General features: G+C 44.5%; 1 protein-coding gene across 2 annotated transcripts in view; it reads right to left on the bottom strand.

Moving 5' to 3' along the window:
* Positions 1-206: 206 nt before the first annotated feature.
* The window catches only part of sh3rf1 (SH3 domain containing ring finger 1), a 226,605-nt gene continuing 201,105 nt past the window's right edge, over positions 207-25,706 (bottom strand). For both annotated transcript variants that reach the window (XM_069941645.1, XM_069941652.1), the window contains 6 exons: positions 17,157-17,290; positions 15,543-15,713; positions 10,933-11,192; positions 9,409-9,758; positions 5,854-6,188; positions 207-1,944 (listed from right to left, as the gene is read on the bottom strand). In XM_069941645.1, the coding sequence (XP_069797746.1) occupies positions 1,776-1,944; positions 5,854-6,188; positions 9,409-9,758; positions 10,933-11,192; positions 15,543-15,713; positions 17,157-17,290 (1,419 nt within the window). In that variant the 3' untranslated portion in view covers positions 207-1,775. The remainder of the gene's footprint in view (positions 1,945-5,853; positions 6,189-9,408; positions 9,759-10,932; positions 11,193-15,542; positions 15,714-17,156; positions 17,291-25,706) is intronic.

Raw genomic sequence — 25,706 nt, 5'->3', positions numbered from 1 at the left:
ATCAAATGCAAAGGGCTGTGGCCCCCTCTTGATTTCCTGAAGCAGCAGTTTCTTAAAGCAAAAGAAATGCCCGATGCTCCTCCAATAAGATCCAGGAGTATAAATCAAATGCAACTCAAATGTTCCCGTGAACAGGACTTCAGACACTGGCTTGATTGTGTATAATTGTAATAACCCCTGAACATCATTGTTGGGAGTCATCAACAGTAGTTACTAAGTGGCTGTGCTTTATTTGAGATCAACATGTCAAGACAAAGCCATTAGCTCATGTTTCATTGTCTGGGTGTTGGGTTTGCATGAACTGCTTCCTTGTCATTTGAAAGAGTATGACATCCAGTGCTAGATTCATCAAGACATTAGTTTCAATCAATTTGCTGCAGAAAATATGGACAGTTAGCCCTCCAGTCTAGATGATTTCACATATTTAAATAGAATAGTCCAGTTAGAAATGCAGTCATTACTCATTTAATTTCACGTGCAGGTCTTCGATCCTGTGCATGCCACAAGGATTCGCAGAAGGTTGGACCACACCATAACACATCAAAGGGGTTGCTGTGAGGTCACTGGGGTAGGTGGGGACTCCAATAAAAGTGGTTTAAACCTGGCCTCAACACACTGGGTAGAGTACTACTGTGAGACCAAAAGCCCCTCCTGCCCTCCCGAGTTCTGTGCAGTAGATTTAAGGTCTGTGAAGTATATGATAGCAGGTGCATTTTGCATCCAGGACTGGACAGACTTGGAAGAGGATGTTGGCACCAAGATTACAATGATCTGAATCAGAGAATTTTTTTTATCTAAAAGGGACTGAGATTCCCAACTTCATGTCTTCTGGTCTGAACATTGGCACAAGTTAGGAAACGGTCATTTATAGCCATTTTGAGCATAAGTAACATGCACACTGTTTAGGGAAGGGCTGTGTCTAACTCCATCGAGTGGTCTAACCAGTCAGCCCAACATTCTGTGGTTCTTCCATAACTGTAATTTTCTGTACCATCTACTTTACTCATACAAGCCACAAATGCGAGGCTTTGGTCACAAACAACATGGCTGAGGGTTTCAGAATTTTGCGGAGCAGAGTATTCTCATTCGATGTATATAATTTTTAAGTTTCTCCACTTGGCTTAACAGTTGCATCTTTACCAACGTCAAGAGCCCTCCGAATGACGGCTCACGAACTGCTACAATTCATGCTACGGTCTGAGACGCATACTCCCAGCTACGTCGCTGCAAGACACCCAACCTTGCATAAATCCTCGGTCAGGCGCCTAAACTCAACTAAACCCGCTATCAGCAAGGGTGACGGAAGGAAGTGTTTTGTGCAGAAGAGGTGCTACGCCAAACTGAACAACGGGGAGAAAATCCAGCTCCCCCTCTCAGACAATAACACTTATAAATTATCACGACTTTCAACACTTGACATTATAGAACTTTCACTTTACATAATGATCAAAGACTATCAAAAAAATCTAATAAGTTACAAAGTTTGTCAATTACAGCTTCATTGTAAACAGTTGATTTCATTACAGAGCTTGACTGCCTGGATTTGCAAAACGAGCAGATTGCAAACTGTGATGCAGAAACATGGTTCTGTAGCGAATGAGTTCGAGTCAGCCACTTCGGTACGTCTGGAAACTCGACAATAAAATGTCCAGGTGGTTGGTACCTTCTGCCATTATATAGCGCCCTGCCTCTGCCATGGTGGAACACTCTGCTGAGCAACCGGTATTTTTGAACGCAGTGTCTGCTTTGTGTGTTGATGGCATTTGTGAGCGTCCTCAGATGCTCTCAACAAAGCTGCCGGGGAAGAGTCCTGTTTTTCCACTTCGCTGCAGGGTGCCCTTGAACCAGCCGTCCTCTCGCTTCTTGTGCACAAATACAATGTCCCCGTCTTTTAGCTCCAGCTCAGCCTCGCTCTGCGGCGGGTAGGACACCACCACTCTGTACCTGGTTGCAGAGAAGAACATTGTTAGATGGGCTGCAGCCAAGGAAATTACTCGCAAATCTGGGCTTCGAGAGGGCTGTCAGGAGAGGAGGCAAGAAAACTCTTGGTTATGTCTATTTATCACGTTATACCTGATACAGTGGGAAGGGTTCTTCCGTGAGCAGCCTAACAGGCCAGCTCTAACATTCATACAGCAGTATAATGTAGAGGAGCAAATTACAGAATTTCAGTAAAAAAAATGTTTTGCGTTTACTTGAAGGGGCAGATAAATCTCTCCATTGGAGAAGTGGAAACTGTGTCAGTACAGACCTCCTGTGGCACTTTGATTTAAATTTTAATAATACAGCACGGTAGATGACCCTTCCAGCCCATGAAACCTGTGCTACCCAATTAACCTAGCAACCCTGTAGCTTTTGGAGGGCGGGAGAAAACCAGAACGCACGGGGAAAATCCACAGAGGTCATGGGGAGATGGTGCTGGTTTCGAACCTGGGTCACCGTAATAGTGCTGTGCTAACTAACCACTACATTAACTGTGCCAACCTGAGTTCCACCTACAGTCCTGCTGCAGAGCAAGCATGCAGGTAGGATGTGAGGGACTTAGCAATGAGGCCAGGCTATTCAAGGTTCCTTTATTGCCATGTAGATTAATGGACCAGATTTGTTCACTTTTGCTTGCTTGTAAAGACACACAAGCATTGCAAATGGGTGCCAACATTCAAATGGTTCCTGATTCCAGCACTAAATAGCCTGAGTCACTAACTTCACGCTGCCAGATCTTTTCAACAAATCTTAACTAAGTAGATCAGATCACTCCACAAATCTTTCATCTGCAAAGGAAGAGTGGCCAAGTTTACATGCCTGTCTTGAGATGTTGAACTCCACAATTGTAAACCAGGAACGTCTACAGGAGCTGGGATTGGGTGCGATGCACAAATGTGCCGGAGAAACTCAGCAGGTCATGCAGCATCCACAGGGAGTAAAGGGTGACCAATGTTTCCAGCCCTTCGTCTGGTATGAACATTGGTTACCCTTTACTTCCTATGGATGGTGCTTAACAGGTTTAGTTTCGATAGCACATTGCATTTTTGAGCTGAACTCCACTGTTATTCTGATCATTTGAATGCACCAACTCCAGGGTCAATAGATCTTCACACGGCAGAATCGAGTGCTGTACTCCAGGTGGAGTCTGGCGAAGGCTCCGCACAGCAGAGGAAACATTCCAAAGACGTACAGGGTTAGTAGGTCAATTGGTCACAGGAGTGTATTTTAGATGGCGTGGGCTCAGGACCAGGAGGGTGTAACCATGCTGCATCTCTAAAATAAAAAAAAAAGCTCACTCCTCTTTCCACGTTAGTTTCCCCGGATATGAATACGAACCACAACATTCCACTGAGCATCTGTTTTTCCTGAACACCATTTGCTGCTCAGCTATTTCTAGCTTTTTAAATCAATATTAACACAATGGGTATATTTTTGGATGGAGCTGTTCTAAATACTTTTTTTTTTGTGTATCGTTTCAGCTGATGGAGTGAACCAGAGCACGGATACTTAAGCAGAAAGTGCAAAGAGATAATAAGCGTGTATTTAGATGGTTGGTTTGGATCCAAACTGCTTAACCGAAAACAGTGGTGGAAGCAGTTCCTGAACCACAGGGCATATTTATTTATTTTTCTTTGATCAGAACAGCAGACCAGAATGAGACTTAGCATTTTGAAAAACTGCCACAGGTGTGAAAGGCCAAACCGTTTCAGTTTACACCATGACACGAATGGCTTAATCTGGGAGATCGGAAACCTGCAATATATTAATAGGTTCGAGCAGAATTCTGATGAAAGGTCTTCGACCCGTTATGCAGGCTGTTTTTCTCGCCATTTGCAAACACTGATCTGTGTTACATCCTCGCTCCAAGCCAGTTCATCTATGTTTGGAGCACCTGACAAATTTGCAAAGGCTGCAAAATATTGCAGCATTCAGATGGGGACCAATGCACTCGCTCAAACTCAGGCAGACTGTTTACTTATCTATTGTTTGATGCCCTACTACTGCTATTCTAGTTGGTGTATGTTCCATACCTGTGTGGGTGCAGTGTTAGAATTTCAGTACACTTCACTGATGAAAATGACCATAAACTCACAGAGACACTGAGAAGCAGGATTCAGGGAGGGTTCATGGAAGTATGATCAAGCAGATTTCAAATTCAGTCTTCAGGTGATATGTTCATTCATCTTCCATAATCTAATCAAATATTCTAGATCTAAATTTCATTGAGGAGTTTCCGATGCAGTTAGTGATTATAATTAGAACCATACTACAGCTCTAAAAAAAGGCCTCTTCGGCCCCTCTAGTCTGTGCTGAACCATTTTTTTTTTTGCCTTGTCCCACTGACCAGCAATCAGTCCTTTAGCCCTCCATACCTCTCCCATCCACGTACAGTCCAAATTCTTCTTAAATATTAACACTAAGCCCGCATTCATCACCTCAGCTGGCAGCTCGTTCCACACTTCCATCGCTCTCTGTGTGAAGAGGATCTCCCTCATGTCCCCCCTAAACTTTTCCCCTTTCACTCTTAACCCATGTCCTCAGGTTTGCATCTCACTTACCCTCAGGGGAAAAAGCCGATCTGCATTCACTCTGTCTGTCCCCCCTCATAATTTTAAATACCCCCTCAAATCTCCCCTCATACTTCTACACTCCAGGGAATAAAGTCATAACTTGTTTAACCTTTCTCTGTAACTCAGTTCCTGAATCCCAGTTCCTTTACTCCAGGGAATAAAGCACTATTTTGTTTAATCTTTCCCCATAGCTTAGTTCCTAAAGTCCAGGCAACATCCTAGTAAATCTTCTCTGCACTCTTTCTATCTTATTGATATCTTTCCCGTAGTTTGGTGGCCAAACTGCACACAATCCTCCAAATTTGGCCTCACCAATGTCTGATACAACTTTACCATAACATCACAACTCCTATGCTCAATACTTTGATTTATAAAGGCCAATATTCCAAAAGCTCTCTTTACAACCCTTTCCACCTGTGATGCCACTTTCAGGGAATTATGTATCTGTATTCCCAGATCCCTCTGATCTACCGCCCTCCTCGGTGCCCTACAGTTTACCATGTACATCCTTTCTTGATTTGTCCTTCCAAAATTCAACACCTCACACTTGTCTCCATTAAACTCCATCTGCCATTTTTCAGCCCATTTTTCCAGCTGGTCCAGATCCCTCCGCAAGCTTTGAAAGCCTTCTTCACTGTCCACAACGCCTCCAATCTTGGTGTCCTCAAGACAGTTTTCTCCAAGCAACTAGACACAGTACAGCATAGGGACTGCAGTGAGGCCGATGTCAATTTGTTAATAATCCCTAAAATTTGCATAATAGTTCCATTGGTTGAGATTTATCTGGATAAGGAAGGGTGGGGGTGAAGAGGAGATGGAGAGAGGCGAGGCAGAGAGAGTGGAAAACAGAGAGATGTCAAGGGACAGAGATAGGAGGGTGACAGGGGCATTGAGTGTGGTGCAGAGGCAGGGGTTGAGAGGGGTTGGATAGGGGACAGTGGAGGGGTGCAGAAGAAAGGTATAGGGGTGGGTGCAGAGGCAGGGAGAAGGAGTGTAAGGGAGAGTGGAGAGGGGAGGGAGTTGGAGAGAAGGCATGCAAGGGTGATGGGGAGGGGAAGAGGTGGAGGGGCTGAAGGGGGTTGGAGAAGGTGTTGAAGGATGATGGAGAGGGGTAGGGTGGAGGAGGCAGTGGAGGGGGGCTGAAGAAGGAGTTGTAGAGGGTGGTTTAATGGAAGTAGAAGAGGGAGTGGAGAGAAGGTTCAACTTTTTATGCAAGAACTCAAGTAGACGACATGCAGTTTTGGTTTGGTTGCCAGTATCATGAAGACAAACCACTGAAGGATGGTTTAAACATTACCTTTCACATGGGATGGATTTGGATTCCAGCTGAACTGAGCCCATGGATGAACAAGGCTGTCTTGGAGGAGGGGCAATGGGTACACCAGAATCCAATGAAGCCGTCTTTCGATGGAGTGTCTCAAACATTGCTCCGATAGCTTCGGTATCCACAGGGCAGGACCCAGCTCTGTTGTGGCTCACACATGAAGGGATCTCTGGCCCCACAGCCCCCTGTAGGACTGTGTCTGAAGTAGTCTGGTCAGATTCTAGTGTGGGTGAGGAGGGAGGCGAGGGTCGAGACTTCCGCTTTGTAGACGCGCCAGACAGGAGTTTCAAGAAACTTTTCTTTTCCTTCTGTAAGGGAGAAAATAAACAAATAAACCATTCATCATCCTTTGTTTTCCATGAACATATTCAACAGATCACTGTTATTTGGTTGCACGTTAGTAACAAGAAGACGCCACAAGATATAGGAGCAGAAGTAACCCATTCGGCCCAGAGTTCGCGCCGCCATTCCACCAATCGCTGATCCATTCTCCCACTCAACCCCACTCCCCTGCCTTCTCCCCACAACCTTTGATACCCTGACTATTCAGATACCGAGCAATCTCTGACTTAAATACACCCAGCAACCGCCCATGATAGCAAATTCAAGAGGTTCACCACTGAACCTCCTCATCAAATTCCTCTGCATGTCTGCTCAAAATGGGCACCATTCAATCCTGAAGTTGTGTCTTCTTGTCCTCGACTATCCTACCATGGGAAACAATTTCACTACATCTGCTCTGCCCAGGTCTTTCAACATTTGAAATGCTTGTATGAGGCCCACTCACTCGTCCGAATTCCAAGGAGTACAGTACAAGAGCCGACGAATAACATAATGGAGAAAAGTCCTTCATTCCCATAATTGCCTATTTCCATCACAATCTCTATCTCACCTGCCTTTTTATCTAGAAGAGATCAAAATGGCTAAAGTACATTGTTGCAGAGCAACAAAGGGATTTAGGAGTGATGGTAAATAGTACCCTCAAGGCTGATACTCAGGTAGATGGTGTGGTGAAGAAGGCATTTGGAATGTTGGCCTTCATAAATCGGAGTATTGAATTCAAGAGTAGGGAGGTTATGGTGAAATTGTACAGGCATTGGTGAGGCCAAATTTGGAGTACTGTGTACAGTTTTGGTCACCAAATTATAGGAAAGAAATAAACAAAATAGAGAGAGTGCAGAGAAGGTTCACAAGAATGTTGACAGGATTTCAAGGTTTGAGTTACAGGGAAAGGTTGTGCAGATTAGGGCTTTTTTCTCTGGAGTGTAGAAGATTGAGGGGGGACTTGATAGAGGTGTTTAAGATTTTAAAAGGGACAGACAGAGTAAATATGGATAGGCTTTTTCAATTAAGAGTGGAGGAGATTCAAACTAGAAGGCATGGTTTAAGATTGAAGGGGGAAAATTATAAGGGGAACATGAGGGGAAATTTCTTTACTCAAAGGGTGATGGGGATGTGGAATGAGCTTCCAGCAGACGTGGTTGAGGCGGGATCATTGGTTACATTTAAGGAAAGACTGGATCGTTACATGGATAGGAGAGGACTGGAGAGGTATGGACCGGGTGCTGGTCAGTGGGACTAGGAGGGTGGGAATTTGTTACGGCATGGACTAGTAGGGCTGAACTGGCCTGTTCTGTGCTGTAAGTGGTTATATGGTTATATTCACCTAAGTCTTCATGGGGCAAGATTTAAGATTCCTTTCCTGTCAAGTAATAGCACAAAACATGTAATATAACACAAAATTGCCTTCTGCCTGCCGTAAAGCAGACAGAGTCACCATTAGTGTTGCCCTTATAGTACAAGAGAAAGAGAAGCAAAATAGAGCTCCTTCAGAATCACTCAACGTCTGTGGATTTGCCTCCAGCGCTTCCGCAGCCTCTGTAGCCATACGGACTCAGTCGATCTATCGGAGATCCAAATCTCTGACACGATCAGGAAGCCTTCAGCCTTGGGAGCCCTTCTTACCCTCAGCATCTCTCAAATCCTAGTTCCGATACCCGGCTCCCATGGACAGTCTTCAGCAGCCCACAGCCCGTGCGGATCCCAGGACCGCAAGGCAACAGCAGCTTGAGTGTGCTCCTCAGCTGCTGAGCTCCTCGATGGTACGTCACCATGGTCACCATCCTGTTAGATCGTGTCTTCTGCTTCTCCTTCTTAATGGGGGAAGTTCTCCCTGTTTCTGGTGCCACTGCCCCATGGAGTTTGCAACCTCTTGTGCCTGCTTCCGAGCAGAGGAGCCTCCATCTTTGGCAAAGGCCATAGTTGCAAGATTTTAGTTTATAGGCACCGTTGGCTTCTCTAACAAGCTGCTTCATACCTGTTTGGAGCCATCGGCATGAGGACCGGGTAGTTGAACTCTTCGGAGCAGCTCTCGCAGGGCTGTCTTTGTTTTTCTATTAGCTAGTGTTTGTGTGTGTGTGTTCAGGTGCTTCGCCATTCGGCACAGGCAACCATGTCTCTCCATCCATCGCAATCTCTGGCCCTCCGAATTGTGCTTGTTGCCTCGCCTGTTCCTAGCCATGACGTTAATCCATCTATCATTTTCATTCTCTGTCTGCCTCTGCTTCTTTCTCCTACTAGAGTTGCCAAATACATGGGCCACAAGAACCATGTTCCAAGTCAGACCAAAACAAAATCATGGGGACTGGCCTATGTATATGACCTGAAGTATATGAAGGCTGCTGGAAGATCAGTCACGTTCATTGGTCAGCAATACCAGTTTCTTGTCGGGTGCAAAGTTCCATTAGAACTGATGAATGATGTTGACCTTAAACACTGGAGGGGGTTCAGTGTTGAGGGATCTAAACATCACAAAGTCCCCACCAGAAAATGTGCATTAACAACAAACGTTCTGGAAAAACTCAGAAGGTCACGATGGGAAGTAAAGGGGAACCAACGTTCTGAGCCTGAGTGCTTCATCGGGTATAAGCAAAAGCAGGCAGGCCCCTGAATGAAAAGGATAGGTGGAAAGGAGAGGAGGGAGAAAGGGGCAAGGAATGCCGACAGGTAAGAAGCCATGGGTGGTTACAGATGGGAGAAAGAAGAACAAAAAGCTGTGAAGTGATAGGGGCGAGGCCAAGGGCATCCACCAATAGATACTGAGTTTCTCCAGTACTGCACTCAACCTCAGCATCGACAAACTTTCTTGTTTAACCCCACCAGAAAATGCATTCTTGAATCCACCATTGTTGCAGACCCTACACTAATACCCCTCCATCCCCCCCCTACCATTCACTCTGTCTGACATATCTTGCTGAAGTTATCTGTGGACTCACAGCCCTCAGCCAAGCCCAGTCATGCAATGACTGATTCCCTGGAGTCAAATATATCCCATTGAAAACCAATCATTTGCAATCACTGAGAAGCTGCCTAGGTAGCACAATAACCAGTATCTTACAGAAGAACCATTCTCACTCTACGAGGTATTTTGTGACAAATAAACTTGTTTTAAGTTGAACTTAACAAACTTCAATGACCATCTGCAATGTTGAAGATTCACATTGGTGGAAACAAAGCTGAAGACCTCACCTTTTCCCTGTTCTCCTTCTCAAATTTGCCAGCAGATGAGGTCGGCGGTGGTGGTGCGGCAGCAGGGGCGGCTGGGACGACGCCGGTCATTGCTCCCGGCTGCTCTCCCTCCAGCGACGCGGCACTGATGTTGGGAGGGGTAATGGCGGAGGCGGCGGAGGTGAGAGCCACGCCCAGCCTGGCCGCTGGCGGAGCGGTGACCACAGCGAAAGGAGCGATGGTCTGCTGGGGGTGCTGCAGGGAGATGGCTGGCTGGTGGGCAACCGGAGTGGTGGGGATGGGAGAAGATGGGTTGTGGGCTTGTATGGGTGTAACTGCTGCTGTTGGTCTCTCTTGGCCTTGGGCTACTGCTGTTGGAAATAAAGAGATTTCATTGGGTTAACCTTTTCTCTCCCCCTTGGCATTCCTGAACTATAGGGTAATACCTGGAAAATTAAATATAATTATTCAATATATTGGAATTATAGTATTTTTTAAAATTTAAAGGTACAGCACTGTAACAGACCCTCCGCCCCACCACCCAAATACACACATATGACCAAGGAACAGGGCAGGAAACCAGAGCATCTGGAAGAAACCCACGCGGATATGGGGAGAACGTACAAGCGTCGTACAGACAGCAGCGGATTTGAGCCTAGGTTGCTGGCACTGTAGTAGCGTTAAGCTAACTGCCACGCACCAATGACTGATCAGCGATGGTCTTACTAGAATTCTAGCCTCATTTTTACTTTCCTCTCTGATCCCCTATAACTCACGACTTATCAACGACCCAAAATTCTATCACAGTCTCCAAAATAATGATCCTCTGCTCGCAGAAGTGGAGAATTCTTAAAACTAAGAGATTCTCAGATAAAAAGATTGTCTCAACCTTAACTTGTGGCTGACCCTTTAATCTGACACAACATCTCTGGGTTTTGGAAAATAGAGGAAATTTGGAACTCTCACCCCCACCCTGAATCTTCAAACTCCAAACTGGTTTATTTATAATGGGCAATGTTATCAAGATCTATGAAACAGAACTATGTAAACATATACAAGTAAAGGTTATAAGAAAACACATGTAATAACTCCAATCCAAGTGAATGGTGGGGAAAGTTTATGGGTTTGAATGTCTCTAATTCCTGCAATTGTAATAATGGACTATTCAACAGAAACCTTAAAGAGACGACAGACATCATTAACAAAGCTTCTAGGTAATCCAATTGCAGATCTTGGGAGACAAATCAGTCCAGATCTTGTAACAAATCAGAAACAGGAATACTGGATAACTTGATAGGTCTCGCAGCATCCATAAGAGGTAAAGATATATAATCAATGTTTCGGGCCTGAGCCCTTCTTCAAGGTATACCCAGATGTTGGACTAAAGCATTAGTCTTAAGAAAAAATAAATTATACCCAGAGGGATTAAAGTTTAGAGAAATAGAGATTCAACGAGCAGTAAGAAAGCCACTGGTTGAAAGGAATCAGTAGTTTGGATAACACTTAACGTGACAAAGCACACCATGAATGCCATTCTGGTCTTACCTGTTCGGACTGCATTGCGGGCCTGGTTAACTGTCATTTGACCAGTCATGTGCAGCAGAACTTTGGCCTGTGGATTTGTGGCCTGTACGTGTGCAGCCGATATCACTGCAGTGGGGAGCGGAGGAGTCGGGCTGATGGGCCTGCTGAAGTCCACGCCATTGCCGGGGCTTTTGGATTGAGGTGCCACTGTGGTGACTCCCCGCCCAATCTGCGCCGTCACCACTGCTGATAACTTTATCTGCCCGGTTCCAGGAGGTGCTCTACAAATGATGTAGTATCAAATTTGTGAAATGATCACTATTAAGGTAGGAAGCTGATGTGCAATTCGTCCTATATCATAATACCGTATAAACTCGTGTAAATGTTGAATTTATGGGGGTCAACTATTACATGGATACTACTTTTGGGGAGCAGAGGTCCAAATGATCTCTAAACAAATAAAGACCAAACTCACAATGAATTGAAGAAATAATCAGAGATTGAACATCAAAATACACGTCCTAATTACGTTACAAAAACTTTAACCATAAAACACAAAAATTCTGCAGCCACCGTGACTGAAGTAAAAACACAAAAGGGTTGGGGATGGTGGTTGAGCAGGGAGAGATGTGAGAGGATAGAGAAGGGGGGGGCGGGGGCGACAAGCCTGTGGGATCTAGCAGCGATGTTAGGCATCAGGAGCTCCAGCCTGCGGGTCGCCGGAGCTGAGGTGAGAGACAAGGGTTGACTTTTACATGAGATACGTGGAAAATTCCAGATTTTTTGGCCAAAAATAGGAGATTGACTTTCACAAGGAATCTTGAACCTTAAATTGCTTCAAGCAAAATTCATTATCCTCTGCTTGGAGAAAGGAATTAACATTCTCTTCTCCACACCATCCCTTTAATTCTGATTCCACAGCAGGGGTTCAAGTTTTAATTGTTAAGTCAGATACAAGATATAGAAACATCACACCCAGCCTAATCAATCCATCCTGGTCAGCTTCTAAATTTCCTTTGTATAGATAACCTATCTTTTGTTGATGGCCTCTATTTATGCTCTTCTCCAGGCAGAAGCAACACCTCTGTATCTGTTAGGTTGCAGAAAAGATCTACAAGAATGTTGCCGGTACCGGTGGGCTTGACGGCCCACAAGCCTATGCCAGCCAATTAACCGACACCTCCAGTGCGTTTTGAATGGTGGGAGGAAGCCCACGCAGACACGGGGAGAATGTACAAACTGCTTTCAGACACCACCAGATTTGAACCCCATTCACTGGCTCCGTAACAGCGTTTGCTAACCTCTACACTAACCGTGCCGCCCTTAATAAGATCGATAGGCTGGGACATTTCTCCCTGGAGAGTAGAAGGTTGAGGAAACCTGAGAAAAGTTTATAAAATTATGACGGTCATTTTCTAAAACTGGAGGGAATAGACTGAATGTGAGCGGGGAAACTTTTAAAAAGGTGAGAGGGGAAAATTTTAAAAACAGCCTGAGGGGCATCTTCTTCACACAGAGGGTGGTAGATATATGACAGGTTCATGGATAGGAATGGCTGAGAGGGATATGGGCCAAACACAGACAAATGGGACTAGCTCAGTCAGCATGGTCAAGGGGGGCTGAATGGCCTGTTTTCCTGCTGTAGAAATCTATGACAATCAAAATCTTTGATAATCCCCCTTTTAAGTCAGCGTTCTTTTCTTGAAACAAAAGACACCCAGTCTGGTTGACCAAGCTTGTATTTCTATTATTTGGAAGATGTTTGCAATTCCAAATTTGAGAAAAATTCTTCAGCAGGTCATCCCTGTACATTTAATTAGCATCTTGAATAATAAAAGTGTCTCTTCCCAAATAACTTTTCAGGAGGCACATGACAAAGACAAGACAACCTAAAGCTTGCTTGAAGCATCAGCTTTTAAGTATCCAAATAGGATCGAGAGAGACTATGCATTTTGGGTCTGTTAGTGAGCCTATGAATGATGGAGTCCCATGGAGGAACAGGGGGACTGAGATGTACATGTCCAAAATTTAAAAGGGCGGCTTGGTTGGTGTAGTGGTTAGTGTGACGCCTTTACAATGCCAGTGATCGGGACCGGTGTTTGAATCCCGCACTGTCTGTAAGGAGTTTGTACGCTCTCACTGTGTCTGCATGGGTTTTCCTGGGGAGCTCTGGTTTCATCCCACCATTTGAAATGTATTGGGGTGGTGGTTAATTGGGTGTAAATTGGGCGGCACAGACTCTTGGCCGAAATGGCCTGTTACCGTGCTGTATGTCTAAAATTTTAAATTAAAAAAAAATAGATTCTTCAAGGCAGTAGCAGGTAGATGATGTGGTTAAGAAGACATATGGGATGCTGGCCTTCATTAGTTTAGCCAGTGAATACAAAAGCAGGAAGGTTAAGCAGCATTTATCAGTCCGCACTTGGATCCCCAAGCGCCATCCTGATCACCAAACTGTTGGAAAGGTGCAATAGTACTGGAGAGGATGCAGAGGAATTCACCAGGATGTTACATGGGCTGGAGCATTTCAATTACGAGGAGAGTGGGGAGACTAGGCCCTTCCCTGGAGCAGAGGAGGTTAAGAGAGGATAATAATAAACCCCATGGTATCCAGAATTAAAGCAACTAGCAAAAAAAAGAGAAAAATAAATTTTAAAAATTAAAATAAGTAAGAATAAAATAATAGGTTAAAAAAAAATGAAAGATTAAAATTGTAAAAGTCCTCTGAAGTAACATGTAAACTTTTGGTGAAGGGGGCTGGGGTTCGAATCCTGCGCTATCTGTAAGGAATTTGTACTTTCTCCCCATGTCTGGATGGGTTTTCCCCGGGGGCTCCAGTTTCTTCCCACCTTCAAGACATACCGGGGATGTAAGTCAATTGGGTGTAACTGCGCACCACAAACTCATGGGCCGAAAGGGCCTGTTACGATGCTGGCTATCTAAATTTAAATTAAAAAAAGATGGGAGAAAATATTCAGCCAGTGGAGTAACTTGGTCGTGTTTTGCTCATGGCGGCTGTTTGGATAAAGTTGCATTTGAATAAAATGGTGTTGCCCACTGGTTGACGCTGCTCGCCGTTGGGATGATTCTCTTAAAGTCTCTCCTTATCCCTGCTTTGTTTGAGTCGCACTGATCAGAGGCTTTATCTATAACCTTGGAGGGTGGGGGATTAAATTCTCTAAAATATTATTCTTTGCTTTTTGAGCAGCTCCATGGAGGAGGAACCTGCAGATGCGGCGACAGTTAAATGTTTTCAGGGAATGTGACTGAAAATAAGGTAAAATGCTTTAAACAACATCAAAAGAAAAATGGGATGATTAACCAGTTAAATAGTAATATTTTCAATCATTGAGATCACACATGCATTCCCTGCTAATGTCAGATGGACTTCCTGTAACAAATCACCCTACAGCATTTGGTTGAGAACAGTTCAGTTCTTATAAGAAACACATGCAAGCTCAAATTTAACTTGAATGCTTGAATGAGACACTGATGTTTTATTTTATCACTTCTTTTCAAGATACAAGTTCCAAGAATTCTGCTAACATCTTGTTATTCTCTGCAGAACTTCTTATTGATGTAATTAGACAGTTTAAAGCCAATTACATTGCTGTGGGTCTAGTTCTCTGCACCAATCCCAACCTCACTATCAAACCCACAGACAGGGTGCCACTGTTGTGATCTGGCACACAGAGTATTTCCAACTGCTGCCGAGACATCAACCACCTCAACTTCAACACTCCCGACATTCATTCCCATCTCACCCCCTCAGTGCACCTGGCCCTCCACTCTCTCCGCCCTAATCCCAACCTCACCATCAAACCTGCATGCAAGGTGATGCTGTTGTCTGGCGCACTGACCTCTATCTGGCCGAAGCCAGACGTCAACTCGCTTTCACCTTCTCATGCACTTTCGCAGGGGGACTGGGGTTTTGGGTAAAACTTACGACTACAAGCTGAGAATCTCATGATCATCTGTTTTATTTCCAGCTTACATTTCTCCAAATTAAGTTCAAGTTTATTGTCACATGTATCCAGATGCAGTGATAAAGTTTGCTTTGTGAGAAGATCTACTAGACATTTCATACACTGTACAAGTTATAGAACAGCGGTGAGGTTACAGTGAGAGATCAGTTGGTTCAGAGCAATCAACTATAGTTTCACTGATGTGAGATTCATTCAAGAGTCTGATAATGGTGGGGGAAAAACTATCCTTGAACCTGGTGATGCCTGATCTCACACTTGTGAATTTTCTTCCTATCGGAAGGGTGGTGAGGAGAGTGTCAAGTGGGGAGGAGCCTTTTAATATGACAACTGATTTTCCAAGCCATTAGGAGGTATAGATGGAAGTGGGGCGTGATGGCTGGGCGGCATTCATGCCCCTCTGTAGTTTCTTGCCGACTTGGGTGAAGCAGTTCCCTTACCTCGCATAGATGCACTCAGTCTGGATACTTTCAATGAGACATCTGAAGAAGTGGTCAAAGGATGCTTGTCACATGCCAACTTTTCTCAGCCATCTGAGGAACCACTTTCTTGGCCATTGTATCAATGTGACCATGCCACTAGCCCCTCTATCTCCCTGACCAGTACACCATCCACATGGAATGCCACATTTAGGTAGGACTCACTGACCTTGTCACTGGAGCCATGTAGTTCCCAGGAAAAACACCTATCTTCCCCGTGTGCATTGACGTTCCCTTGAACCACCCATCTTGGCAACGCTCAAGCACAAGACATACTTCTCCCTTTCGCAACTCGAGCTCATCTTCCTTCCGGGGTGTGTATGGATACAAAGCAACATACCTATAGACACAGGAAAAGTATTAGAGAGTTGTTGGTAGATGAGGCAAATTGACCTTGGTTAGAGTAGGAACTACCAAATCTTTATAAAAAGAGAAAAAGTTTTACTTTGGCCTGTATGCAATACATTCAATTATAAGTTATGGCGAGCAAGGGATAATGTATGTCCCCATTCACAATGTTATAAATCCTGTTTATACTACACTGCACATCTGGCTTAGGTGTACCAAAGAAAAGGTACAAGGACTGCCTAAAGAAATTTCTTGGTGCCTGCCACATTGACCACCGCCAGTGGGCTGATATCGCCTCAAACCGTGCATCTTGGCGCCTCACAGTTCGGCGGGCAGCAACCTCCTTTGAAGAAGACCGCAGAGCCCACCTCACTGACAAAAGGCAAAGGAGGAAAAACCCAACACCCAACCCCAACCAACCAATTTTCCCCTGCAACCGCTGCAACCGTGTCTGCCTGTCCCGCATCGGACTTGTCAGCCACAAACGAGTCTGCAGCTGACGTGGACATTTTACCCCCTCCGTAAATCTTCGTCCGCGAAGCCAAGCCAAAGAAGAAGGAGAAGAGAAAGCAAACTAAACATCAGTTAACTAATGGATGCAGATAGGGTATTGCCAAAGGTTCTAACCACTTCATTTATGCACAGGTGTTTAAAGCAAATGGGAGTTAAAACATTTAACTACAACCTGGAGACATGGATGACACATCTGGAGATAAGGAATTCAGATTGGCTGAGATGAAAGCAGGTTGAGGCATGTGGCTAGATCTTGGCCACTGACTGGGCCATTTGCACTAAATGCCCTTCTCATGCTGTGAATTCCATGCAGATCACGTGGAAAGGATTAAGAACTTCAAATTCCTGGGTGTCAACATCTGTCCTGGTGTGTGGAGGTGCCAATGCTCAGGACAGGAAAAATCTACATAGAGTTGTGAACTTGGCCATCGCCATCAGGGGCATCACTCCAGCGAGGACATCTACAAGTGGCGGTATCTTAAGAAAGCACATATCCTAAAGGACCTTCACCATCCAGGCCATGTCCCCTTCACACTGCTATCATCGAGAAGGAGGTACAGGATCCTGAAGATGAACATCCACAGTAGAGTTCCCCTCTGCCATCAGATTTCTGAATGAACAATGAACCACACACAACTTCCTCACCTTCTCTTCTTTTGCACTAATTTATTATTATCCTGTTGCAAAACAACAAATTTGGTGACATGTTCATGACAATAAATTCTGAATCTGATATTAGTGGAAATCTCAAAACTCAATGGATTAAGCAGGTGACCATGCTGCCAAATGACACAGTGAAAGCCAATTTAAGAGCAGGCACGATAAGCAGGTAATTCACTCAGGGACTACTTCCTTCAGCTGTACGACAAAGGAAAATGCAGACAAAGTTATCCTCATACACATGCACGCACACACGTCTTACATGTTCGGTCGTACTTGTGGCCTCGGATGTGCCACTTGATCCACTGGTCCCAGTGATGGACGCGGGGAACTAGAAGCACACGTTGTAACCGTAGCATTTGAAGGGGGTGGGGGTGGCAGTGGTGGGTGGTTCTCCTACAGAAACACAAGGCATGGAGTTAGACACAAATCCAGCATGCAGGTCCTGTTTCTGTCCTGTTAATCTTGTCAGCACATGTGGTGCATGCCAACGTTCATGCTCTCATTGCATTTAATTAGTCCATCGGGCTGAAATGAAGATCTTTCTATTCCTCCTTATGAAGCATAAAATTCCACATTCTAACCTCTCTAGGCATAAAGAAGGTCTTCCTGAATTCCTGTCTGGCTTCATTAGAATTATTAGTGACATCAGATTTCTGTCAGCATCTGCTCCCCTCAGATATTCCCTATATTATATAATTGTGCTCCTGTAGATAGGTTAGATGACCAATGGTCCTTCATCATAGATCATGGGTGTTCGAATCCACTGCTGTCTGTAAGGAGTTTGTACATTTTCCCCATGTCCGCGTGAGTTTCCTCTGGGTGCTCCGGTTTCCTCACACCCTACAAAACGTACCGGGTTGTAAGTTAATTGGTTGTAATTGGGCAGCATGGGTTCATGGGTTGAAAGGGCCTGTTACCATGCTGTTAAGCCTAAATTTAATTTTTTTTAAAATTACTGATCGAATTCGTCCATCGTTATTGAATGAAGATCTACCGGGACCAATGCCTGAAGAGGGCGCACAAAATCAGTGAACCGGTGCGGACTCGAAAGGCCAACATGGCCTGTTTCCGCTCCGTAAATGGTTATATGGAGTGATCCAAAAGGATATATCCCAGTTATTTTTCTTCTTTCAACAGACTGCTTACAAGGAGAGAGGTTGTGGACTCTCTGGTAAAGGGAAGATGGTGACAACACCACTGCACCTTGCACTTCTCAGCAAATGAAACAAAAAACAACTATGCTGGAAATCTGAAACAAAAATAATACTGGTAACACTCGACAAGTCAGGCAACATCTATGGAAAGAGAAAGAGAGTTAATCTTCATATTTTCATGGACCAGAAATATGAGCACAGTTTATTTTCGCAAGGTACTTGCTGACCCCGTTTCCCACATTTTTTTCTCCCCATCTGACTTCATATCTGATTCCCAAGGATTTTTACTGTGGGGTCCCTTTCCTCTCTGTAGAGACTGCAGAATGTTGGAGGACGATACATTGAGTTGTGACAAAATCTTGCTAAATCAACCCGACATTTTCCACCCACCGTTTCCCAAATGTGTTCAGTTCAGACTACATGATGCATATGCCACATGTTCGACAATTGAGTGAAATGTAGCAAATATTACAAGAGGAACTCACTTTCAAAGATAAATGCAGAAAGAAAACCTTGAGAGGAGGCAATAATGCCCCAAAATGTTGAAAAAGAAAAAAATCTGAAATATGAAGTTGTAGGGATAGATTAACGGGCACGAAGCACAAAACTTCCCCTCTCCCATTTAAACATTGCAAATGATTAAAAATAAACATCCTTTGACGCATTCTCTTCTAAAATGGCTTTGCATGCAATTTTAATGATGCCTAAGAACCACTGATCATTTAGGACACATTCTATTTCAGTCATAAAGCTGTCTAAAATCCTGAACAAAGTGACCCTTTTAGCAAATGGAACAGCATCTTAGTTGAACGCCTTGAAATCATATGTATAAATCTTCTACATACTCACAACATTTTCAAAATTACAACAACCGAATCTTCTAGGCACCCGCCAACTAGATGGCATTAACATCGACTTCTCCTGTTTCCATTAGCCCACAGTCCCCCATCCCATGTCTCCCCTTCCCCTATTTCTCCTTTCCTCGAGCTCTATCTCTAGCCGCTTTCAGGTGGCCAGAATACCCCGATGTGAAGCCGCCTATTCTATCCGAATGCGGCTGTCGGGAGGCCACCTGAAAGCGGAAAACCCGGCCCAGAGGAGTATTTACCCAACCCTCCTCGGGGAGGCATATTCTCCGCTTCCGAGCAGTCCCCCGAGGCACCTGAAAGCAGATGCTGCTGCTAGGGGGTGGGCAGATGACACCGCAGTGATGTCGTCAGCCTGAGACGCTTTGGCGCAATTTTTGAAAAACAGGAGAGTGTGCAGGCACGGCATTACCGGTACAGCCACATTTTTCGGTACGTTAGAGGCATTTCTCTTCTCTGGCTCTGGGCTCGCCGTGATCCTGTGTTCCTTTCTACTTCAGCCTCGGCATGCTCCAAATGAGGTCATGGCAGCGGGCGGGACTACAGCCACAGTCGACAGGAGCCGGCATTCACTCAGGGGTGCCTCTCCTGCAGCCGGCCTTTTCAAGTGCCAGAACAGCGCCTCCAGCGCTGCCACCTGAACATCGATTCGAATACACCCCCAGCTGCTTCTGCAGGCGCCTTCTCGGAGCGATTGCACCTGAAAGTGGCTTCTCTCTCCCTCCATTTGTCTCCTTACCGCCAGTTCTGCATTCACAGAGTCAACCCCCTCCCCTGGTCAATTCTCAACGTTCCTCTTCTGTCCTTTTATCAATGTCCAATTATCACCTTTTGTCTGTTGGCCTTTCTTCTTTCCTCCCTCCCTCCCACCGTCCTTTCATCCTGGCTCATGTCTGCTTTTTGCTCATACCTTGAAGAAGGGCTCAGACCCAAAATATTGGTTATGCATCTTTACCTCTTACGGACACTGCAAGATCTGCCGAGTTTCTGCAGCATTTGAGTGTTTTAGTACAATCACAGCACCTGCTGGCTTTCATCTTTCACACTGAATCTTGTCTCAATCAGTTAAACAAGAAAGCTCCAGATGCTGGGATTGAGTGCAATACACAAACATGATGGAAAACTCAGCAGGTGACGCAGCATCCATAGGAAGTAAAGGTCAAAAAGCTCAGGCCAAAAATGTTGGATTTCCTTGACTTGCTATGGATCCTGCTTGACTTCCTGAGTTTCTCCAGGACATTTTGCTGCATGAATATTTCTAACTCACTCCCTTTCTTCTCATGGAAATCTCATGGCTCTATCAATCTACTCTGCTTGATCAATATGCCATTAAGATATCTATCCTTTGGTCATTAAAGGAAGGCTTGCATTTACAGCGTACCTTTCAGGACATTCTATTTAAGTATTTAAAGTGCTGCAATTAAGGAAATACATCAAGCTTCCACAGACAGTATTATGATAATGACCAGATAATCCCTTTTATAAATAATAATTGAGGAAAAATTTAGTCAGGAGACCAGGAATAACAATATCCCTCCATGAAATACTCTGATTGTGTAGTTAGGGTCTCAGCTTACCATGTCATCCATAAAGGTGTCACCATCAACAATGGAGACTCTCGAAGTACTGCAATGGAGGGCCATATTATTTGTGCTCTAGTCCCTGGAGTTGGAATTTATACCCTCTGAATCAGTGGCAAGAGGATGACCATCTCAGACACAGCTGACATATTGTGACAGAGGGCACCTCCCAACTTAACTGTCAAAATGAGGTCCAGGCTTGAACCCCTGGATCAGCAATCCAACACCGGTCATTCATCAACCTTTGTGTATTGCACAAGCAATAATAACGGATCTGTATGCAATATCCACTGGAAAAAAAGGTCATGAAAGAACTGCAATGATCACTGATTAAACCCTGTCAGCATCAGGCAAAGACAAGAACATTAGTAACAAAACCTAATCTGGCACGGGGAGACACTTGGATAACAAGTCAGTTCACATTCTACTCACACGGTACAAATACAGATAAATGGTGCGCCATATTCCAATTTTAGGCACTCGTATCAAGTACAGCACTGAGGCCTGGGGAAGAGTTCAAGGAAGGCTGATTGAAGCTAAACTTTCCAGAATTATCATGGAGGAGGACTCAAGGGACAGGATTTATACTTACTGGGAATGTAAGTACAGCAAAACCCCTGGTATCCAGCACTTATGGGGATTGGTAGATGCCAGATAAGTGTATTTTCCGGTTGCTTGACACTTACTCCTACAACACCTAACTAATACACCTACATTAAGAATACAGTTTAAAAGATTAAAATTCTATACTGTATTTACACTGAGCAAACTTCACTTGCATGAATATATAAACCTTAAAACATTTTACTTTATTTTCAGTCACATTCTTTGAAAACATTTAAACGTTGATGCACCTGCAGGTTCCACCCCCTCCAGGGAACCAACCAAATGATAAATAATAACATTATAGAAAACTAACCCCGCCCCTTCTAAGTTTTCAGATAAAACCTCTGACCAGGGTGATTCTTATTAGGCAAGGATAAGGAGACACTTTAAGAGAGTCACCCCAACGGCAAGTGGCATCAACCAGCTCGTCATCCTGGGCGACGCCATTTTATTCAAACACAACTTTATTCAAACAGCTGCTACGAACAAAGCACGACCAAGGCATCCACTGCCTGAATATTTGCTCCCATCTTCAGAGAACATTTACTTCTACAATTTTATCTATTATTTTATTCTTATTTATTTTAATTTTTAAAATTTATTTCTCTCGATTGTTTTTGCCATTTGCTTGAATTCGAGATACCAGGGTTTTACTGTATTTAAAAGTTGGTGCAGAGTTCCTTAGTATTGTGAAAGACAGATGAAAATAGTCAATGAACCATTAATTTGAACAATGAGATGAGGACTAAAAGCAGCACAAGCCTCTGACGAGTTGTAATGGAAGATTTAAACCGTGTTTTTTTACTTTTGCAACCTTTGCTTCTGCAAGGCTGAGAACCTGCTTGTTGCATATGAATTAGTCGACAATCTAAATTTACACTATGGAGCCCAGGGGATGCATATGAATCAGTAGACATTATCCAACTTCCACCATGAGGCCCAGAGATGCAGTTGTCTTTTGTTGGTCTCAGACTGTCAGGAGATCTTGAAGATAATTAAATCATTTGTTCAAAGAGATAAGATCTGAAGTAAACAACTTTTGGGTGATATAAGCCATGCCATGGTCCCACTGCTGAAGTTTGAGACTCTCCAAGAGAAGGCAACATCTCTCAGCAAGAAGAAGAACTTCAAGATTCCAAACTAACGTCCCCGGTCCGGGGAGGTGGAGGAGCTGCTACCGGCGCCAGACAACCTACTACAAGTGTGCAGTCATCGCCCCGCTTTGGCAGTTGGGACCAGTCCAGGCATTGATAAGTATAATTGGGAAGGGCTTGCATGTTGTAGTGTGAATTCAGCTTTAGATTTAGTAATAAAGACTTGTATAAACTGAACTGCTCTCGGTGTGTGTGTGTGTGTGTGCGTGCGTGCGTGTCTATTTTCTTTTGGTAGCTCAAATACTGTGACCAATCTAAAACGAACAAAATGAGAGGTACAAGTTTACCCAAGACATGAGTTTGCAAGAGATCTCTTTAAATTTTAATTCTTTCATTATTAGGAATGTTCGTGTTCAGAGTCCATTCCATTATCCTCACAAGACCAAACGACGTAGAGTTAACTTGTTTTCTCACTTATCCTATCCTGATGAAGGGCCTTCAACCTGAAAGAATAACCATTCTCTTTCCACACCTACTGCTTAACCTGCTAAGTGTTCCCAGCGTCTCTATTTATGTTTGAGGCTTGCTAAGGCAAAGAGCGATGCCATTCAGTCTATCTGTACCAGTTGTTTTGGCAGAAACAACATAATCTTTTTATTCTTTCAAGTATACATCAAATTCCATTTTAAAAGTCATTATTAAATCTACTTCCATTACAGTTCTTTTCACAATTTGCAAGAAAGGATTTTGTCATGACATCAGATTGCTTAACATTTTAAATCTGTGTATTCTAGTTGCCAAACATCCACCACTGGAAAGAAATTATTTTTACTTATCCCATTAAAACTCTTGATCGCTTAATCTTCTCTTAATCACCACCTGAATAAAGAGCTATCCCCTTTTTTTTCTTCCAGTTTCACTCGTTCACATTGTCTCCTGATATACCCTATTCGGCACTCTTGAGGCATGGACATAATTTCACATCATGATGACAGAATCGAACATTGACTGTTGTTGAAAAGCCAAACCAATGTTTTAATTTTAATCTTTTTTAGATGTACAGCATGGTAACAGGCCCTTCCAGCCCACAAACCCGTTGCTGCCCAAATTAACCTATAACCCCTGTATGTTTGGAAGGGTGGGAGGAATCCAGAGCACCTGGAGGAAATGAGATACAGGGAGAATGTTATAATAGCTTAGATGCTCTCCCTTTGTTCTCTATCCCTAATAATGCCAGAATCCCATCTGCTTTGATTTACAAACAGGCTTCGTAACTTGGCCTGCCATCTTCAAAGAGTTGTGTAGATACACTCCAGGTGGATACATTCCTGCATTTCCATTAAAATAACACTGTTAACTCTGTCACATTTCACCACTCATTATCTACTGTCCTTCTCATTATGTTTCAGGATTTCTGCGTGCTTTGAGTGTATGCCCTGCACATCTAAGTTTGATCGATAATCCTTAGATTAAAAACTGTAGTGGCCTTAATGAAGACTTCCTTCCAGCATGGAGAAAGTTCAACGTAACTTTCTGGACCTCAGCCACTCCATATGTGATGCCACTGTCCCTCTCATCCCATGGGATTTAATTTTTGCATTTTGTGGAACTTTGCCAAAAGCCTTTATGGACTACGTACACATCGAAAGTATTTCCACCAGCAGTACCTTCCATTACTTCAAAGGACTCTATATTGCACTCCATGAACTCAGTCAAATCCAATATTGTTTTATTTACTAGTTCATATTCTCCTCAATGTTGTTTTAACTATGGAAACCAAAGGTAGGCAGCCAGAGGCTGGTCTGTGTTTGAATTCACACTATCCTTTTTTAATCAAGCATTTAAGATAGGGGAGTGGAGGTTAAAGGAGATGTGTAGAGAAAATATGATATTTTTCATACAGAGAACTATTGGTGCCTGGAAAGTGCAGTAGAGGTGGAAGCAGATACAATAATAGCATTTAAGAGGGTTCTAGATAGACATGTGAGTAAGTGGTGAATGGAGGAATATGTCTCTTGTGCCTGCAGCAGCAGGGCTTTGGCTTAATTTAGGCGACATGTTCAACGTGGACTACAGGGACTGTTCTTCTGCTGTATGGTTCTTTGTTCCATTATCATTTGATGTAGCATTTACAAACAAAATCTTTGGCTTGGCTTCGCGGACGAAGATTTATGGAGGGGGTAAAAAGTCCACGTCAGGTGCAGGCTCGTTGGTGGCTGACAAGTCCGATGCGGGACAGGCAGACACGATTGCAGCGGTTGCAGGGGAAAATTGGTTGGTTGGGGTTGGGTGTTGGGTTTTTCCTCCTTTGCCTTTTGTCAGTGAGGTGGGCTCTGCGGTCTTCTTCAAAGGAGGTTGCTGCCCGCCAAACTGTGAGGCGCCAAGATGCACGGTTTGAGGCGTTATCTGCCCACTGGCGGTGGTCAATGTGGCAGGCACCAAGAGATTTCTTTAGGCAGTCCTTGTACCTTTTCTTTGGTGCACCTCTGTCACGGTGGCCAGTGGAGAGCTCGCCATATAACACGATCTTGGGAAGGCGATGGTCCTCCATTCTGGAGACGTGACCCACCCAGCGCAGCTGGATCTTCAGCAGCGTGGACTCGATGCTGTCGACCTCTGCCATCTCGAGTACTTCGACGTTAGGGATGTAAGCGCTCCAATGGATGTTGAGGATGGAGCGGAGACAACGCTGGTGGAAGCGTTCTAGGAGCCGTAGGTGGTGCCGGATGTAGCAATAAAAGCAAAGATTTTATATAGATCACTTTAAGAAGGTACATTTCCTTAAAAAAACAGGGAGCGCTGCTCGAGCTGCTGTAATGGCAGCATTGTAACTGGTGCAGACCTGGGAGAGCAGAGACACAGTGCTGTTCCAAAGGGTTCAATCGCCCGGTCCAAATGCTGGCGGCTCCGTGCAGGGGATAAGCGACCTGCTGAAGGAGACTACGGTGCTTTATTTTAAAATCCTGCAACCGCGGAGAGATTGTGGCACCTGTGCTTGGCTGCGGCCTCAATGGGTTGCAGATTCTGGCACAGGCCACCAGAAACAATGAGATAATGCCACCCCCTCCTTCCGGGGAGAAGGAAAAGCAGAGATGGCCCTACAGAATGGGAGTGGGGGGGGGGGGGGGGGGGGGAAGAGACCAGCAAGGTGATTGGTAGCGGAGCAGCAAGGGCTCAGCGGCTGAGGGACACACACAGGCAGCGGGTGACGCAGTTGGGTGATCTGCATGGCCTGCAGGCTGCTGGAGAGTGACTCACGGGATCCGGGTATCAAAGCCAGGACTCGAGAGGGTGCTGCGGTCAAGAAGGGCCTCAAGCACTAAAGGCTTCCTGATTGTGTCGGAGGTTTGGATCTGGATCTTGGGTTGAATAGAGATCTGCATAGCTGCAGATGCAAAGGAAGCGCTAGAGGCGAATCCAGACACTCAGTGATGCTGAAAGGACACTTTTGCTTCCTTTCTCTCTTATTGTAAGGGGCATCGGGCAACACAAACGGTTACTCTTTGCCT

Source organism: Narcine bancroftii, chromosome 1 (assembly GCF_036971445.1).
Source record: "Narcine bancroftii isolate sNarBan1 chromosome 1, sNarBan1.hap1, whole genome shotgun sequence".
In the NCBI taxonomy this organism is placed as follows: domain Eukaryota; kingdom Metazoa; phylum Chordata; class Chondrichthyes; order Torpediniformes; family Narcinidae; genus Narcine; species Narcine bancroftii.
This window is presented reverse-complemented; position numbering and strand designations above follow the sequence as displayed.